The 19,645-nt window shown below is 43.7% G+C and overlaps 1 protein-coding gene across 5 annotated transcripts in view; it reads left to right on the top strand.

Annotated features, from left to right (window-relative positions):
- Positions 1-19,645, top strand: part of fnbp1l (formin binding protein 1-like) — a 43,562-nt gene that overhangs the window by 16,406 nt on the left and 7,511 nt on the right. For 2 of the 5 annotated variants that reach the window (XM_076723520.1, XM_076723530.1), the window contains exons 2-14: positions 7,795-7,910; positions 9,120-9,170; positions 9,921-10,068; positions 11,202-11,264; positions 12,305-12,409; positions 13,096-13,224; positions 13,852-13,998; positions 14,141-14,368; positions 17,374-17,388; positions 18,121-18,230; positions 18,585-18,717; positions 18,932-19,026; positions 19,164-19,339. In XM_076723520.1, coding sequence (XP_076579635.1) covers positions 7,795-7,910; positions 9,120-9,170; positions 9,921-10,068; positions 11,202-11,264; positions 12,305-12,409; positions 13,096-13,224; positions 13,852-13,998; positions 14,141-14,368; positions 17,374-17,388; positions 18,121-18,230; positions 18,585-18,717; positions 18,932-19,026; positions 19,164-19,339 — 1,516 coding nt within the window. Of the gene's footprint in view, positions 1-7,794; positions 7,911-9,119; positions 9,171-9,920; positions 10,069-11,201; positions 11,265-12,304; positions 12,410-13,095; positions 13,225-13,851; positions 13,999-14,140; positions 14,369-15,545; positions 15,720-17,373; positions 17,389-18,120; positions 18,231-18,584; positions 18,718-18,931; positions 19,027-19,163; positions 19,340-19,645 lie in introns of all 5 variants that reach the window. The other 3 variants (XM_076723536.1, XM_076723545.1, XM_076723554.1) reach the window with 2 other exon arrangements.

Below are 19,645 nucleotides of genomic sequence, written 5' to 3' on the forward strand. Positions count from 1 at the left end.
CATTTAGCAGCTGTAAAATAGGCTATCAGCACTTATGAGTCTTTTCAAGGCAACATTTAACAGAGCTACAAAGAGGTGAAATGATCTGTGTCGAGGCTGCAGGTACAACACAGCAAAATAAAAGCAAAACAATTGAAAATGTTAAAGGAAGCTGTTCTGAACACAGAAAACTAGGGACAGTGGTCTCAGTTTTTTGAAATTGTGGTGTATTTGTGGCTTTACAGATGGATAGCAAATAAACCTGTTCATGAGTTTTACTCCAAAGCAGTCACATGACATCTAGAGCAATAGTTGCTGATGGGAGCTGAGCGCAGGGTCCGAGGTTTCTGTTCAGGTTAGAAGTCTAAAGTTAGATTTGTACATTTCCATGTCAGTGCTTCTTCTACAGTTTGAGTATTTATCAAACCTCCAACACACAGGGTGAGGCTAATGGGATAGGAGGACTCCCTATTGAAATCTCTTTAACACAATAATGTCCATGCTGAAACCTTCAGCAGAGTGTGTGTAAAGCGGTTCAAGAAGCTGCTGGCTGTTCCTCCTGCCTGCAGCGCCGACCAGTCCAGTCAACAGCGTGCCAGTGCTCCTGTCTGTTTTGCCCATAGATGGCAATGGGAGACTTTTCAACACAGCAACCTTTTAGCAACAAATCCAAATCTATTCAAGTCCAGATGCTCTTGCAAGGAATAAGCAAAGTGTGTGTGTATGTGTGTCTGTAATATACGCATTTCTAAACTATGTGTGCTGGCTTCCTGGTGCTTTGGTCTCAGTTCAGATAGCTGCGGATCAACTCTTTCAGCTGCAAATAAAATTGCTTTTTTGTCCAACCAAAAGTCCAAAACCCCTAAATAATACTCTTGTTGAATTGTACAGAAGTATGAATCCATTATAATCTGTGTTAAACTATAAAACATCATGGCTAGCGTTGGGATTAAAAGCGATTTTTGACTTCATGTTGATGCTGCGGTAACTGTCCTTTCTATCCTTCTCTGGATCTATTGGGCCATTGTGGGCAATGTTGCAAATCAGCGAGCACTACTTTAATTCATCATGTATTTACATAGCTGGACGAGCCAAAAGCAAATATTACCCATGAGCAATTTGGTGAATGATTTTCCAGAAATGCCTGTTATTGCATTGATGTAACACGGTAATGTTAGACCAATACACACATTAGCGTGATCTAGATCTAAGATTACTTGAAGAGCGTTCATTTATAGTTTATGGTCTACTGAAATCAGTTTACTCAAACATTGTAATTCTTTAAGCTCGTTATTCAATAAAGGAATCAGGGGGCTGATATTCAGACTGAGGCCCAAATGTTTATCACATACAGATGCCGGCCTGCTCTCCTGTCCAATAGTCTTCCTGTTTTCCTCTTGTTTTTCTTACCTCCCCTCTCAAAATCCCTCTCCAAATGCCACTCTACTCCTCCCTCACACTCTCCCTTCAATCTTCAACACACACACACACACACACACACACACACACACACACACACACACACACACAAATCCTGTCTCCTCTCCCCCATCGCATTCTTGGAGGAGACCTTCTTTTACTGGTTGTTTTTGAGGAAAATGAACACAGATAGATACAACGTGCGCGCACACACACACACACACACATACACACACACACACACAGTGCAGACAGAGCCTGGGGGTCTTCAGAGTGATGCCAGTGTTTCAGACAAGTTGACATTTCCCACCCAGTCTCTGCCATGTATGGCTGAGTCGTGCACTCTGCTCTGGAATGCCTCAGTAATTAGTCTTTTGTCCTAGCAGCATTTTCGATGCTAATAAACCATTCTCCCATGGAATGCACACAGGCTGGTCTGGCTGTCTGATTGGCTGGGGAAGGGGCTGTTTAGCCATCTGATTGGTTATCAGGGTGTAAAGAAGCATTTCCACTGGGCGTCCTCAGCTCTCCTCGTCTGCAAGCTAAATGACTAATTTATTCTCTCACCCTGAGATGGAGGCTCACTAAAGCAGGGCAGCGGCTTTGTCAGCGAGAAACACAGCAGAAGAAGACCTGTGACCCATTTTTAGGTTTGAATCTGGAAAGCAAACAAACATTATTGTCTAATTGTCACAGTGGCATGTGTCCTGTTAGGCATGTGTCAACATTAAGACCACATTTACACCTGGTGTTAAAATTGGGGGAACAGATCCCATTTTAATTCCAGGTGTATCTTTATCATTTATGATAGGGAGCCCTCGGATCAGTTTTATTTTTATGTTAGCTAGTAATTTGCATGCTGTCTAATTTTTCTGAGGAAGCCTCAATAAGGCCTGTAAACTGTAGAACTGTAACATGTCATGTCAACATTTCAGTAATGAAATTCATTTCTGTCTTTTTGTTTTATTTCTTTTCTAAATGTGTACACATTGTAGAACGACCCCAATGTGCCGTGAAGGAGGGTCTGCTGTTATTGTTTTGTTTGTGAAAGCATCACTTCCTGTGATTATGTGATGATGATGTGACAGGATGTTGTGCTGCCGCTGCTGATAACGAGACTATTTGTTCACCTTTCTGCTGCTGTCAGAGATCAGCTGATATTAAGTCTGTTATTATTCCTCATTGTGAAAATGGTGAGGAAAGTTGCTGGACCATCTGGTGAACCCAAACATTAAGTGAGGCTATTTTCAGCATTTTTTGGGGTAGCTGTGGCTCTCGAGGTAGACGTCACGGTTGGTGGTTCGATCCCTGGCCTCGGCTGTCTGCATGTCGAAGTAGTGCTGGGCAAAATGACCAAAAATGTATATCACGGTATTTTTCAAAATTATAACGGTTTCACAGTATATGACGGTATTTTTTTTTTCTTTCATCTGGAAGACAGATGTTTTAACACAAGTATGTCCACGCGCTCATTTGGGCGCATCCAGGCAGAGTAGCGTTATCTCGTCTGAGTATACGGAGAAACTCCTCTATTGAAAATACTTTTTCAGCCTTTTTTCTGCTTGCTATTGTTCTTATCTCTCATAAAAGGACGAAATGCAAATAAAACAGTAAAATAACACCTCAGGCTGGTCGACAGAGTCCTCTGTGAGCACTCTGTCTATTCATGTGTAAATGAGACGGAGCGGTGAAACTGACTGTGTAGTTACACCGGTCAGTAGCTCAGCAACCCATTGGTCAGTTTTGATGATGGACACCTCTATCAACCAGCCAGAGTCAAGAGATTCAAGGCGCAGCGCCCAAATTCGCCATAGTAACACCAATGACGATCCAGAAGGAAGTAACCCCAGAGATAGGTTATGGCATGAAGAGCGCTCCCTCCACTCTAGAAACCCCCTCCTCTTTATGTAAACAACCAGGACCTTCGCAGTCGATCTCAAACTAACACAGAATCACAGGAGGAGACATTAGCAGCGTTTTTTCGAGCTGGAATATAACTTTTGACCACAAAACAGCAAAAGTAAGACATACTTTATGATTTAACGAAGTTTTTTTCTGCTACTCTTTGGTTGCTAGCTTGGCCGAGTTTTTGGCGCACAGTGAGGAGGCAGACATCTTCGTGATCAGCAGATTCTCTGCTTTCATATGATAGCAGGCTTGTGTGGTTTGGGTGTGTGGTGAAGTGGTGAAATCAGCAGACCCACTAAAGTAGACACTCACTATTTTCGTCTTCTTGTTATATGCCCATATAATTTATTGCGCTGTGAACTATGTTTCGTTTGGGTGGCAATGCTTGGTAGAGGCTTTTAGCTGAGTCTCTCCCCGTCATTCTGATGTGCTACAAGTTAGGATTGGTGCTTCATAGCGTAACCATTGATCATCTGAACCGCGGGCGTCTCACGCTGCCCCCTGTACAGGCGGCGCTCGTATTGAACAGGTTAATTGGTACAAGTTGGGGATTGCAACTTGGCTGAAGTGTTTTCTGCTCGGTATTTCATACCTGGGATCCACTTTGTTGATCATTTGCCTGAAGCCTTTCTGCAGTGTTAAGTGGGCCCATGTCTTTGGCCAGGTGGATAGTGATAGAGTTTGTAATCTCTAATCCCTCTAACAAACGCGTCTTGAAGTGACATTCGGCTCGATTTCTCTTTTGCTTTTCCAGTGTTTCCTGCTGATGTGGACGTCGCTGATCTTAACTTCATACATTCTTGATATTCCAAGACATGCTTGGGGCTAAGGTGGTGGAGCAAGTTGCTCGTGTTGCCGCCTCCACCGACAACTTCCTGACAACACTTGCTTTTTTTTTTTAAACCAAAAAAAACCCCCCAAACAACAGACACATCTTCTCTTTTTGGCAGTTAGCTACAGTTTACCCTCACCACGCCCTGCACCATGCGTGTTTAGAAGTGCAACACTGAAAACGGTCCCGTCTGAAACAGCGTTCCGATCATTGTGTAAGCACACACACCGGTGTGGCAGCATATTAAAAATTCATATCATAACAAATATATACACCGGTATTCGGTGGGAACCGGTATACCGCCCAGCCCTATGTCGAAGTATCCTTGTGTAAGATACTGAACCCCAAATTGCTCCCGATGCTGTGTCATTCACAGGGTGTGTGAATGGTTAAAGCTGATAATGAGCGGGTGTCTAGCTACCATTGTATGAATCTGTGTGAATGCAAAGAGCTCTATAAATACACTCCATTCACCATTTAACTGTCATTCAGGTTGTTAATAGCAAGCGTTTCCTTTATTATTTAATACAGCTTTTGTTTCATTAGCAGGTTAGCAGCTACTGATACGTCTTATACCCGAGTGGGAAGCCCAAATGCCAGAGACAGTAAGATCGGGGACTGTCTGGATGTGACGGTGCAGGTGCTGCAGCAGGGCGGGCGACCAGCTCCAGTCGGTCACGCTGAAATCATCCTCGTTATTTTCATCCTCCTACTACTTTTCCTGCGGGCTGTGAGACCCGGAGCCCAAAGATGTTGTCATTTCCCCAGCGAGCCAGTCTGTGCTCAGCTTGCCACAAACTACAGGATGAGCTCATACTCTATTACTTATTCATAGGCACCGTCACACAGGCTGACGCAACCACAGACACACACACTGGCTAAAAGGAGGTGGACGGGCGTGTGTGCTGGCCAGGTCTGCAACAGATGGGCTGGTAGGCGTTTACCCGGTGGCATCGGACCAGCAGGATGTAGATGATAATGAGAAAATGAAAAAACATCCGTCCTGATATGTTTCTGTGTGACATCCTGCAGAGCAGCTGCTTATCTTTTGTTTGCTGCCTGTTGTTTATCAAATCTTGGCTGCATCTTTTTGGGCTCAATGTTTTCGTTTGACTGACATAGTATGTTTGAAATTGGCAGCCAGACACGTGGCACTTTTTTTCTTCCTCTTCTTTCCCGCTGATGAAAACTGGCATTAGGCCTCAGAAAGCCCAGTGGACGCCGCTCTCTGTGCTCGTCCACGTTTCTCCCCGTCACTGCTCTGATTCAACACGCTGGGTCCTTTTGTTTGTCTCAGTGGGGCCATTTATTCAACCGATGGCTGCTTTCTGACCGCCGACATTCTCTTCTTTTCTGTTTGTGAATCAAATAAAATTTTCTCCTCCAGATCACAGTGGAAATATGAGCCCGAGTCACAGGCTTCAGTGAAGCAGTCATGGTGGAGCTCAGTGTACAGCGGTTGCACAAACACAGGAAAATGTTAGCGTGGTCGTCAAACTTTCACTTCATTCATTCAGCCCGACATGTTGGCCTGTTTCTGAGTTTGTTCCTGTTCCAGTATCAGCCGGGATCGAGATCCAGCCCTTGGCCCTGGCTTAAGTATGAAAGATCTGGTCCTGGTAAAACACGTTTTTTGACAAAATCATCCAGTCACCATATACACAGGCTGTTTTTCTCTACGCGCAGACACAATGAAAGCCTCTCTGCTGTCTTTGTATTTGAAGAAAACGATAACTGAACAAACAAGGAGGTCAACCGTCTCACATTTCTCCTGGTGACCTTTATTTGCTCCAGTCCAGGTCGTAGTTTGTGCTGACACAGACGCACAGAGAGGCACAGAGTGGTAACTAGCAGCACAGTTAATGGACATCATGATTTCAGCATCAAAATAATAATTCATTTCTGAACGTTTTGTCTGTTGGTGGGCAGCAGTGGCGTAAAGATCAGTGTGTGTGCTTGTACTTGGAAGGAGAGCAGACACACCGCAGATGGCGTTTGTACTGAGCAGGTTCCACGTGTGAGTGTGTCAGAGTGTGGAGCACAGTGCTGTGAACGTACCCTGGATTAATAAAGGTTTAAAAAACATTCGTAGGCCTGATGAAACTCATACTTCTGTGCTTGTGAGGACATTGCAGTGACATTCACTCTGGCCTTTGGGATCACAAGTTTCTGAAGTTTCCCCACATTCACAGTATCAGGATACTATGAACACTGTCCAGAGACTTGAAACGTGCTGCAAAGTGTTGTTAAATGATCACCCTGTGCTAACACTGTTTTATGTGAGTATCACTTTCATAACTCTTCATGGTTGTGTTCAAATGCACTTGAACATGTGACCACCGATACTTGGCTGCATGAGAGGCACTGCTGAGGTATGCTGTAGGAGAACACCAACAAAATACTCAGGATTCGTTTCAAACTGGTCATTTCTTGTATTAAACAGGTCGCTGTACAGTGACAAAACTTGTAAATATTTGGTCAATTTCACTGTAAATATCCTGTAAGATGACAAGAAACTAAAAAAGAGACTAATTTTTACATAAAACTTGACAATTTACCCTAAACTACATCTAGATCTGTTAACTGTAAATCTAATACTTCAAACTCTGTCCAGAATACACACACACACACACACACACACACACACACACACACACACACACACACACTCACAGGGCATGGTGGGAAGAGGGTGGAGATGTTTATTGTCAGTACAAATAGACATCTGACAACAAACCAGTCGCTATAACTCCTGTGTGTGCTTGTGTGTCTGCGTGCGTGTGCGTGTGTGTTCAGAGACTGTAAATCATTGTGTTTTTCCAGTTGAGAGCCTTTGTTGCCAGTCTATCTGTCCTTAAGACACACACACACACACACACACACACACACACACACACACACTCTGACAAAAACAAGGTAGACTGGTTGACTGGTTCACTAACTTGCGATGGGGTCGTATGTTTTGATGTCATTAGTAGAATGATCATGTTGATAGGTGAAATGAGAACAGCCTGATCGTGAAGTGGAATGAAGGAGTGACGAGAGGAAAACAGTGTCTGCAGAGGGAGGAACTTCTCTTTATTTCCAGTTTTTCCAGGGCTTCTCTTTATCTTTTGGCCTTCGTGTGCTGCTTTCTTGGACCATGGACTTTATATTGGAGGGGCTAATTTTCCATCTTGGCAACACTTATCCACATATTGATCATCATTTTGGCTCCTTGTAATGTTTGCTATGCATGAAATGAATCTGCAGCTGCGTGTATTGTAATTGCATCTGGATCTCAGCCTTTGCTACATGTGTGGGTTTAACTCTGGTATGAAGCTTGAGACGTGTGTGTGTATTGGTGTGTGTGTGTGCTGTATACACATAGACAAAGAAACTCTTAGCGCTGAGTCACTGGCAGGAGGACATGTGTGTTTTATTTGTGTGAATAAGAACAGGCTTATATTCAGGCAGACAGACTGCTGAGTCATGTAACCCCTGAATTTTAACCCCACATGTTGGAAAGCTAGTTTTCCATCCAGCAGTCAACGCACCTCCATTTTGCTCTGCACCCATTCATTTTCAAATCCTCTCAAATGGGCTTTTTTATATGCAAAAATGTCATTTGAATGTGTTTTTCATTAATCTGCCTTCATTTTCTCTCTCGTCTTCAGGACCAGTTTGATAATCTGGACAAACACACTCAGTGGGGGATCGACTTTCTCGAGCGCTACGCAAAGTTTGTCAAGGAGAGGCTGGACGTGGAGCAAAACTACGCCAAGCAGCTACGGTACGCACACACACACACACACACACACACACACACACACACATACAAACAACAAGTAAACACTGGGCAGATATACTCAGACACACCAAGGCTTTCACAGTACAGCTATGGGAGATGTAATGTCACTTATTTTCATGTTTCTGAGTCATTGAACACAGAGTTTCTCCCAGCGCTGAGTCCTAATCTCATATTTTTCAGTTATTGTAGTAAAACAATTGCAATAAAAATTGCTGAAGATCGTATGTTTTTCTTTTGCTTGCTGTGTCAGATTAGGCATTTATAGAGTCAGTCTTGCTGTCTTGGACATGGCAAAGGGCCGATGTCACAAACGTGTCATGGAGGTAGTCTTTGTGTCAGAACGTCCTGAAGCATCCCAAATCCAGATTCGGTTGCTTGCCATGACTCCGTCTCCACACACCTGTCGTGTTGGCCTGGTAGCCTGTAGTCTGATCTCAGCATGATTTGGGCGATCTGTCTTCATCTCTAGCACACACATAACACTACAGCTCAAGCACAGATCGGACAATATAGTAGTGCAAAACAATGAAAGTGTTCTATATAAAGGCAAAGTGACGGGGGATGCATTTATTCATTGATTTATTTTTAATCCAGTGTTGCAGCGCCTGTTGAGACAACTCAACAGGCCCGAACCCAGTAATCCTCATTAAAAAGCAGCACAGTCCCAGAGGTTGATGGTTTGTGATTTCAAAGGGGGAAAATCCCCTCAGAATTTCTAATACACACACACACACACACACGCACACGCACTACTGCTGTAGGTGTGAAGAATGATCAAAGATTGAGCTCTGTGTGTGTGTTAACGTGTACGCATTTTTACATGTAGTTCAGACAATAAGGCAGGCAGAAACACACACACACACACACACACACAAACACTCCTCTGCTCTCTAGTTAAATCATTAACTCGCTGCTTTAATGGAGTCTGTACGGTCAGAGCCTGAAGCAACGGACAGGCAGAGACTTTGATGTTTAAATCTTGATTCATCTTTAATAAAATTCTAAAATCCTCTCTCTTTCTGTGTGTGTGCACGTGCATCTGTGTGTGTGTGTGTGTGTGTGTGTGTGTGTGTGTCTGCCTGCCTGTCTGCCTGTCTGCCTGCCTGCCTCTGTGTCAAGCTGTCTCTCCACCAGTCTAAAATATCAGACAGTGTTTTAACCTCTGCGTGTCCTGTCTGTCCGTCCTATCAGGAACCTGGTGAAGAAATACTGTCCGAAACGCTCCAAAGACGAGGAGCCAAGGTGAGTACGTGATGATGCGCGTGTTTGTCTTTGTGCTTTGATTTCCTTCTTGAACGTCTCCGTGCTGTTAGAGTGTAAAAGGCCTGCTAGACAATATATTTTCATCCTTCCTGTGTTGGACATAATATTTTCCTCTTGGGCTGGAGGATCCAGGCTCTGGTTTTGATGTGGTTCTGTCTGTCTGCAAAAACACTTTAATTGGTCTTATGAGAACAGTGCACCGAGAGAAGTGCTTCAGGCCACTCGAGGAACACTTTATTTATAAAGCACACTTCAAAGACAAGGATAACTTGGTAGATCCACTCACCTGCCGCTGTCGTCACTGAAGCAGATGATCTGTTGACACACACGTTTTCACACTTTGACCTCAAGCGTTCTCGCTGTGTTTTCAGACTACTGTTATCGATACATGAGGCACAGGCATGCACACACTCAGAGCTGTGTTTCCATCAATTCTGGGGACATTTTATGGACTTACATTCATTTTCTGGAGACTAAGCCTAACCATAACCATAACCACTACTTGCCTAAGCCTAACCTTAACCTTAACCTAAGCCTAAGCTTATCGTAACCGTAATCCAAATGAGTAACACAAAGTTGATCCATGAATGTCACAGTTTGACTGTCATTCAGGCTCCTGTTTAAAATCTGTATCAACATTGTACGACTACAGACACAACTGGGACCAGACTGGAGAGGAAGCGTGCTGCGTGCACTCTCAGTCACGTTTAATGTTTGTCTGTTGTGCAGGTTCACATCATGTCTGTCCTTCTACTCCATACTGAATGAGCTCAATGACTATGCTGGTCAGAGGGAGGTGGTGGCAGAGGAGATGGCTCATAAGGTGTACGGAGAGCTGATGAGGTACAGCCAGGACCTCAAAGCTGAGAGGAAGCACGTGAGTACACAGCAAGTTAATGCTTCACCGCTCTCTGCATACGGTGTTACTGCATAAAAGTGACACACAAGGTTTATTTTCAGTACATCTATTGATGATTAGGACCACATTTCTCAGAAGACGGATGTCGCTCTCTGCCCTCAGTATCCTCAGTGTCGCCTCATACAGATGCGTGCGCATTTGTTTTCTGCTCGGCTTTTCTTAAGAGGATAAATATGCTGGATGTGATGTTCTACATCTGCCACCATGTGCTGGTGCTAGTGTGTGCTTTGGAAGAACAGCGCCCTCTTCTTGTGCAGTGCTGTAAAGTGTGAAATATCCCTCCTCATCATAAAGATCAGTCCCACCGGCAACACGCTGCGCGCTGATCCTGAAAATAAAGGCCCCTACATTTAATAGAAACAATTACACAAAAAAAATCAGATCAGCCCCAGCTCGAGCTTTACTTACTCATTTTCCTGGAGCTTTTAACCACATCACATGGTCTTTATGTGCAGACAGAGTCTGCTCAGTTGTCACGGACGTGGTAGATGTGTTGACCTGCGTGCTCTGCGGCTGTTATCCAGAGCACTTGTCTCCTCAGTGTTTTTTCTAAAAGTTAAGCATCAGAATAGCAGTTTGACCAAACGGTCTCAACTCAAGGTCCACTACTGGCTTCTTCTGGACTTTTGACCAAATCATGTGGTCATGATCAGCACGTGTCTCTATGACAACTGAGCAAACTCTGTGTGCTGATACAGCTGCCAGCAGTGGGAAAAGGCTCATAAATAGAGCTTGTGCAGGGGTTGTTTTGTCAAATTATACGTGCATTTAAAAATCAAAAATGCAACTCTCACCAGGAATGCAAAACTGAGCCACTGGCTTTCATAATAAGTAACAGGTTTTCAGTGCAATTTCACATTTTACTACTTTAGTCACAGGACTGTAGTCAATGTGCAGCCTCACCACCTTCCTCTCCGCTGGAGTGTTGCTGTGTTTATAACTGTGACACAAACCTGAAGTCCAGTCATTTTGTATATGTGCATATGAATGTGTCCTTATATACAGTATTTATGTGTATTTTCCTGTCTTCCTGTGTAAATGTCTCCTGTTTGTGTGTGTGTGTGTGCATATGTTTGTGTGTGTATGAGCAGCATCTACAGGAGGGCAGAAAGGCCCAGCAGTATTTGGATCATTGCTGGAAACAGATGGACAACGTAAGTGTGGAGAGAGGGGAAGGAGGAGAGATGGAGAGGAAAACATGGAGTGTTTAGTGTAAATAGTGTCTGTTAGGGACAGCCAGCTGTACTCATGTTATACATGTTTGCACGAGGAATGCAAGAAATGCTAACAAAGGTAACTGTAGGGCAAATGGTCCAGTTTTCCCCTAATTCCACACATGCCATTGTTTAGCAAAGAGACAAATATGGCATTTCTGCTGCTTCTATATGTGTTATATCAAAACTAGTGTCACAGGCTCCTCTGTGTCACTTCTGTCAGAATTCATGGAAAGTATAATATTCAAATGTTTGTTTCTGACTGAGAAAATACAGCAGTGTCCTTTTCTTCTTCCTGGCAAACTTCCCAGTCCATGGGGACCATGGATGGGGGCCAGGATCAGGAAACACACACACACACATGCACAGGCCTGAGTGCAGACCAGCTCCTCCCAAATCAATCCAAAGCAAAGGCCCATGTGCCACATTTGGCCCTTGACACCCTTCCTCTTGGCTCCTTAAAAGCTCCAGAGAGAGATTCCATGTGTTCACGTCTGAGGTCATTTCATTTGCTGAGTTATTTTAGAACAATCTGTTCATTAGAAGACTTCTAATTAACCACCACAATTCCATAAGAGCTGAAAAGCTAATTGCGGCTTGTTAAACGTATAAATAATACACATCCAGTCACATTTTTTTGTCCCATGGCAGATTAATGGAGCTACTCGACTGCGGCACATCTGATGCAGAGTGTTTCAGTGTGTGGTCTGCGTGACTTTAATAGTGACTACTTAATGACTGGACTGTAATGTCTCAGCTATTCACTGTGTTTCCCTCGCTGCTAATGTAACCCAGATGGGCTGGCAGGAAGTAAAGTATCTGTCTCTGTCTGATTCATCTCCCCCTTTTGAACTCTTTGAAAACGACAGGAAATAGAGACAGTGCATTTTAATGAAGAGGTTACACACTCCGTTCTTTGTTTTCATTGATGAATTTCACATTGTGCCGTCTTTCTTTTTTCTTCGCTTCTTTTTTTCCAGAGTAAAAGGAAATTTGAGAGAGATTGTAAAGAAGCAGAGAAGTCCCAGATTAGCTACGACCGATTAGATAACGACATCAACGCCACCAAATCGGAGGTGGAGAAGGTAGGGCGCTCCCACCTGCACCACACCTGCTGTCAGTCATTTGTTCTTCTGTAAACCAGCGTGATGCACTGTCCTCTGCTTCCCCTTTTAATTATCAGTGAGCAGCAGCTTGTTTACTTCCAGTCTGCGGTGGTCAGATGACTCAAGGCTTTAAATGATTGGATGGCAGACAGACAATAAACACACACATCTTTAGTCTTTTGCCATTGAAATCCATTTTTAAAGTTCCACAATTCAATAACAGAATAACCAACTTCATCATACGTAGTATTTTGTTTTGCTTAAAGTTAGCAGTGTGTAATTGATGCCTATGAAATTATACAGTAGCTGCTTTTTCCCCCCACACTTACTGTATAATTAGGCTGTGGATTAAGTCAAACCTTGACGGAAAATAAACCTTTCCATATAGAGTTTAGAGCCCAGTAAGCCTTGTTTTTAGAAGATGTGTATGTGTTTATGTGTATGTGTGGTTTGTGCTGTCGAACCTATATGACTACTATTAAAATGTGACTTTCCATCCTTTATAGGAAAAATACAAAATGTTGTATTCTTTCTTAGTGCAGCTGCGACTTCATTTGTTCGTTTCAGACTCAGTCTAAGTACCACTGTGCATGCAGTTGTCTTGTGTGGTCCTGTTGGACAGACGGGAGCTCATGTGATTGTAATGTTTGTCCTGATTGGTTCAGGCCAAAGCCCAATTCTACCTGCGGACTCACATGGCTGATGAGAGTAAGAACGAGTATGCTGCTCAGCTACAGAACTTCAACGCAGAGCAGTGGAAACATTTCAACAACGCCATACCACACATCTTCAAGGTAACGCAGACACGTTGGACTGCAGCTTCACATCCGAGTTTGACTTCATTTCCATTAAAGCTGTACTGCCATCTGACACCTTTTACCTTGAGCTTCAGATATTTTCACACTCGAGTATGTGTGCACATATATGGAATGTTGCTCTGAGGTAGAAAAAGAAAAACAGATAAAAACAAGGACAACAGCAATGATGAGAGTTAAAAAATAAACATAGTACATGCAGGTACAGCAGGTGAATAAATAGGTGTTCATATAAATATATAAAAAGCAACAATGACCAACAACATACAATGTCTACATACTTGTATATACTGTTCATACTGTGAGTGCACTGCAGCATATTTGACCATAGATGATTAACCTAAGAGCTCAATGTGTACCTACACTATAAATTTCTAACTTGTAGGTTAGGGGAAGTTTGAATGTTTGGAATCAGCCAGTAACAAACTGGTGGTTTCATGCGTTGTTCCTCACTAAAGCTGTTGTCTTCTTATAAAGTGCGTATCAGCCGAGGGAAAGGATCTGCTCGCTCTGACAGGTTGTTTACTGCTCAGGGATCTGTGTCTGTATGTACACTCCAGCGTCTGACTGGTCCCTAGTGTTTAGTCCATTTCCTCTGTGTCACAGAACCTGCAGGACATGGACGAACGTCGGACAGTGAAGCTGGGGGAGACGTACCGGAGCTTTGCCGAGGCAGAGCGGAGAGTCATTCCCATCGTCTCTAAATGTCTAGAAGGAATGGTTTCTGCTGCCAAAGCTGTCGACGAGAGAAGGGTATGTAGTAGACTGGAGGACGGGTGCACTGTAAGAAAGCTGTCCCCCAAGAAATAAGCTATTACTTTAGCTAGGGGAGGGATGGCAGAGGGACGAGAGGAAGTCTGGACGTCAGTCTGTTTCTATCCTTTCTTCTTCCCAGGATTCATCCATCGTCATCGAGTCATTTAAATCTGGCTTTGAACCTCCGGGCGACTTCCCCTTCGAGGACTTCAGTCAGAATCTGAGCAGAACAGGCTCAGATGCAACCATCAGCAACACACCTAAAGGAGACAGAGAGAGAGACGGGGCCCCGGGGCCACGGCCCGACCCTAAACACAACACAGGCAGAACCAAGAACAAGCTGTGGCTGTTTGGGAAGAAACCAAAGGTACAAGAAGTGAGGGGTGCTTGTTGTAGGTTGAACCAGGTGCTCAGCAGTTGTTGCATACTTAATTACTGAAGAAGTGCCAGGAAACAAGTGGGAATTGTATCTGGTGGCATCATTTCTTTAAGTTTTAACAAACCTTGTACGATATGACACAAATTGTCTTCTTACAGCTGTGCTGGAAAGCTGTTCATGAACATTGATAGGATGCTGGTTTCAGGAGTGCAGTTGTTACGCATCACTGTACTTCTTATGTTGTCGTAAGTCTACACAATAATACATTACGACTGAGTGGTAATGCTCATGAGGGCTCTTAATGCAGTATAGAAGTAGTAGTTATAGAAAGTACTATTTAATTTATCTAAACAACAAGGACTTTATGTCTATTCATGTTGCTGGTAGTCAATAAAACAATTACAGATTCACTTTCTCCCAGACATACATGTTCTAGTTAGTGCTGTAGAACATCCCTCCCTGCAGCTCTTAGTCACATCCTGAGTGACTAACAGAGTCCCCCCCCCCACCTAAACACAGGTGGACATCGACGTTATGACGTTTTCATGCCCCTTCCTCTCCTCCTGCCCTCAGCTGTAGGTTTTTGTGTGACTAAAACAGCCCCCCCCCCCCCACCCCCCCCCACCTAAACACAGGTGGACATCGACGTTATGTCGTTTTCATGCCCCTTCCTCTTCACCTGTCCTCAGCTGTAGGTTTTTGTCACCAGCGTTTGGAACAGCACTCTCAGATCTCTCTTCTCCGACACACTCCTCGGACCTTGGCCCGCTCCATAAAGACCATGCTGGTTAAACATTAACCCTCCGCTGTTGGTTTATGTTAGCGTCATCAGCTCCTCGGCGTGTGATGGATAAGGGTGTGTGTTTGTGTATGTGGGTTAGTTTAATTGTTTAACACATGGTGCACTGAATGTTCACAGGTGTGTCCTGTAGAAGTTGGACTTCAAAAAGCCTGAAAGCTTGGTTCATATTCATGACTACATTAGTAACATCATTCCAAAAACATCTGTCAGTATTATTTATTTAACTATTTAATTTCTAAAACTTGTTTAACGTGACTGTTAAAAACTCTCCCCCAGAGATAGAAACCACCACCAAACAAGAAATGTTCTTCAGTGAGTTGTCCTGACCTCTGGCTTTGTCCTCTCTCCCTGCCTCCCCACCAGTCCCCCTCCACCTCTCCTCCTTCACCACCTCCCTCCTCCTCCTCCCGTCCCCGGCCCCCCTCCCACATGTTTCCTGCTCCCCGGTTCAGCTCTGACCGAGTGAGCCACTATCTGTCTGAGATAAAGACTACAGTGCCCAGAATCCCCCAGAATTTGAAGGGCCTGAGGAGAGGGGTGAGACAGGAAGTAATGTAGTGGTGTGTTTCAGACAGGTTGATGTGATTTGGGTTTGGAGTTTCTTCTCACAGGGTGTCTGCCGTTAACGAAGAGACTTGAATCCAGTTTTTAGGTTTGATTTGATTAAAATTTCAAAATGTGATTTCATTTTAAGACAGACACCCTGTTGCACTGTTCCTTTCTGTTTTCTGTGTTCTCTGTACTACCTTCTTGGTTTGTGTTTCTTCCTTCCTCTCTTTCTCTTGTGTGATTTTTTTTTTTTTCTTCTCTCCTTTTGTTAATGAGACAGATCTTTGCTCCAATCACACGATGGACGATCCTTGCTGATTGATGGTGTGTGTGAGGGATTTGGAGGGTGTTTGGCGTTTTGGTGTCAGTGTTGTGTGGGGCAGAAGGCGGCTGAAAATTGTGTTACCAACATCATGTGTGTTGCTCTGATGTTGGTCTGGCTCCAGTTTGCTGTGATCTGTGTGTGTGCGTGTGTGCGCGTGTATGTGTGTGTGTGTGTGTGTGCTTTCAGACAGTTTAACACAGACTTGTGAATAACACCCGCCTCAGTGCCAGGCCACGTCTTTGATTGGTTTTCGTTCCCGTCAGCTCTGCCAGGACGTCTGTGATTGGCTGCTGTTTAATGAGGCTCTCAGAAGAACAGGTGGATGAGCGTTTGTTTGACTGCTGCTATGACGCCCAGTGTTTTTGGGATATGATCCCATTCAGAGGGAAAGTCAGGGATGTGATAAACTGTGGAGGAAGTCTATTAAAAGTGTCTGGTGGAGCTTTCTATAAACAGACACAAGTTTGCATTGAGTCTACCTCTGAGGCCTAATAATCATGTTGAATTTAAAAAATTTAATATTCCCGTACTTTAAATAGAGCTGCGTGGATGAATCAGTAAGTTGATTGACAGAAAATTAATTGGCAGCTACTTTGATTGTCGATCTCCAAAGGTCCTGGGAAGATTCTTTGTGGTATTTGATCGTAGACTGAGCGTCTTTAGGGTTTGGACGGTTGATTGACTCTGTAAAGACAAAGCAGTCAATCCATTAATCAAGGAGGTAATCTGCACATTAATTGATAATGACAGTAATCGTTAGTGACAGCCCTAATTTTAAGTCCTGGGTTGTTTACCTTCCATGCATTGTCAGCTTCTACCACTCATTCAATCCAAGTGTTTTTTTCCTGAAGGAATTAATTCTTTATTTAATCAGCAAAAATTTCAGTTTGATGAAAAGACTCTTCCTCGTTGAAGATTTTGTCACTTTATGCAAAAGACAAACATAAACGCTGACTCCCTTCAGAAGAATGTTTGTGTGAGCTGCTGATGAAAGCAGGAAATAAAATCAGAAGTGAGTCTTTGCACAGCAGCAGGCGAGTTTAATAGTTCATGTCCATGAAGTAACACATGCAGCTCTTATTTAATGGACATGAAGGGCTGCACTTATTTGCTAAACATGAACTATGTGAGAATGCATACACCGGCCTTCACTCTTATTTTGGCGTGGAGTTTTACCTTCTGGCCACACTGGGAGCACACATCGATCTGACTGGTTTTTAATGCTGACCAGCTGGCATGTTGGTGGCTGCTTGACATACTGACAACTAACCAGCATCTCATGTTTGTCTCTTTTTACTGTAATGGCTAATGCATCAGTGGTCAGTCAAGATGGTAAGTGTGTGTGTGTGTGTATATAGACTAGACCCAGCAGCGTAGGTGCTTGTGCACATATCCTCACCATGTAGGACTTCCTGTAGTGTCCAATTTTACAATCCCGTAGTGATAGTAAAGATAGCTCCCAATTAAAATAGACTTACTGCTGTCTGACATTTTATTCTTTTCACCAACTAAAGCTTTGAATACAAAGAGTTCCCCAGTTTTTAGTGTCAGCTGCTGAACAGTAAAGCTCATCAGTGCTGACACTGTCCCCGAGAGGAAGTTGTGTCACTTCAGAGGAAAATGATTATTTCTAGAAAAGCTGACTGCTGTAAATTATGTTTGAATTCCAACCTGGCAAACAAGCATCTGAATATCTAAATGCTGAATTTTATTTAGCCCCAGTTATTGATTGTAAATTAGACTTTTTCCTTCTTATCTCTGACTTGACAAAACAATCCCACCACAGCTAAAACAGTCAGTTGTAATGGCTTACATTTTGAGGTTTCTGTTTTCTAATATAGCATTGATAACAAGTCCCATTCAAGTCTCGATCTATAGAGAGAGTGTGAGCAGGCAGAGGCAGCTGGGCTCAACTGGAAACACGTCAGTTTAACAGACGTATAGAGGAGTGTTCAGTCTGCCTGGTGTGTTTTCCTGGGATCACTCTTCCACATCACTAACTTGTGAGTTCTGAGTTGATGTGTAGTTTAAGAAATGTCTTTGTTTGTTTTTTTTTACTGCCAGGCCCCATCTGTGGAGGATTTCAGCCACTTACCCCCCGAGCAGAGGAGGAAGAGGCTGCAGCAGAGGATCGACGAACTCAGCAGAGAGCTCCAGAAAGAGATGGATCAGAGGTAGAACCATGCAGAATCCACATTGTCATCATTTATTATTACATATTGAAAATCAAGGAAAATAACTAGAACAGAGAGTGTCGACTCAGAAAGCTTTTCAGCCACTTTTTTCAGTCGTCCAGCTAGAAAATAAGTCATCTGACGCAGCTGCATGATACTCCCTGCAGGGCAGTGAGTTGCAAGAAACAAAAGAATCATGCAAAAGCTGTTTTTGGTCAAAACTGTGGCAGAAAAATGACCCCAGAGAAGCTGTGGCAGTGTTGCTTCTCACTTTTATGACCTTTGACCTATGAACTGGTTATTAGCATTAGTCCATTTCATCAACTCCAGCCCATGTTTGTTTCTTCCTTTCAGAGACGCCCTGAACAAGATGAAGGATGTGTATGAGAAGAACCCACAGATGGGTGACCCCAGCAGCCTGCAGCCGAAAATATCAGAGACCATATGTAACATGGAGAAGCTGCGCTCAGAAATCCACAAAAATGAGGTATGAAAGGATTGAAATAGAGCCAGAAAACACCTGACTGTCAAACCCAAGCATGAGGTGGACAGTGAGGGATGAGAAGAAGAAGAAGTGAAACATTTAGCTCAACTTTATACAGCTTCTGGCCCCATCTCCTGGTCAACTCTGCAAAGAGCTGCTGGATGTGGATGATGCTGGTGGTCCTGCCTTCACACAAGTGTGCTCTCTGTGTTGACAGACTTGGTTATCTGAGGTGGAGGGAAAGCAGAGCTCCAGAGGAGACCGAAGACACAGCGCTGACAACCACCATCACACTCCTCAAGGCAGAGAGAGGTAAACACAGATATGTAAAATAAATACGCAGACAGAGAGAAAGATGTTCAGGGCAAACATTTAAACATGAGCTGTTTGGAGGCAGACTTCAAACTTCTTCCTGCTGACATACTTTCCTGTTGCCTGCATCCCTTCAGTCCTGAGGGCAGTTATACAGATGACACCAGCCAGGAGCATCACACACCTCACCACCGCTCCGGTCCTCCACAGCCCGGGAACCCGAACCCCGACCCACACGAGTTCGACGACGAATTCGATGACGATGACCCGCTGCCTGTCATCGGACACTGCAAAGCGCTATACTCCTTTGATGGTGAGGACGAATAAATGGATAAACAGTATCAATCATGAAGGGATTCAGTAGAGAATTAACTATTTGAGGGGACATTTGTGACAGCTGATAGAGGAAACGTGAGACAACGATTACACAAATCCAACCAAGCTATGAAAGTTGTGTTATTAGGATGTGATGTAGTAAACTGTCGTCTTCTCAAAAAAGAATAAGAACATTAAACAAACTGCTGCTTTTTGGTTTTCTGAGTTTCTTAACTAGCCAGTTGGCTAGCTTGGCAGTAAAACCAATATAAAAGTTAGCATGTTGCTGCTTTCTGGAAAGCTT

The sequence above is a fragment of the Chaetodon auriga genome, chromosome 3 (genome assembly GCF_051107435.1).
Source record: "Chaetodon auriga isolate fChaAug3 chromosome 3, fChaAug3.hap1, whole genome shotgun sequence".
Taxonomy (NCBI): Eukaryota; Metazoa; Chordata; class Actinopteri; order Chaetodontiformes; family Chaetodontidae; genus Chaetodon; species Chaetodon auriga.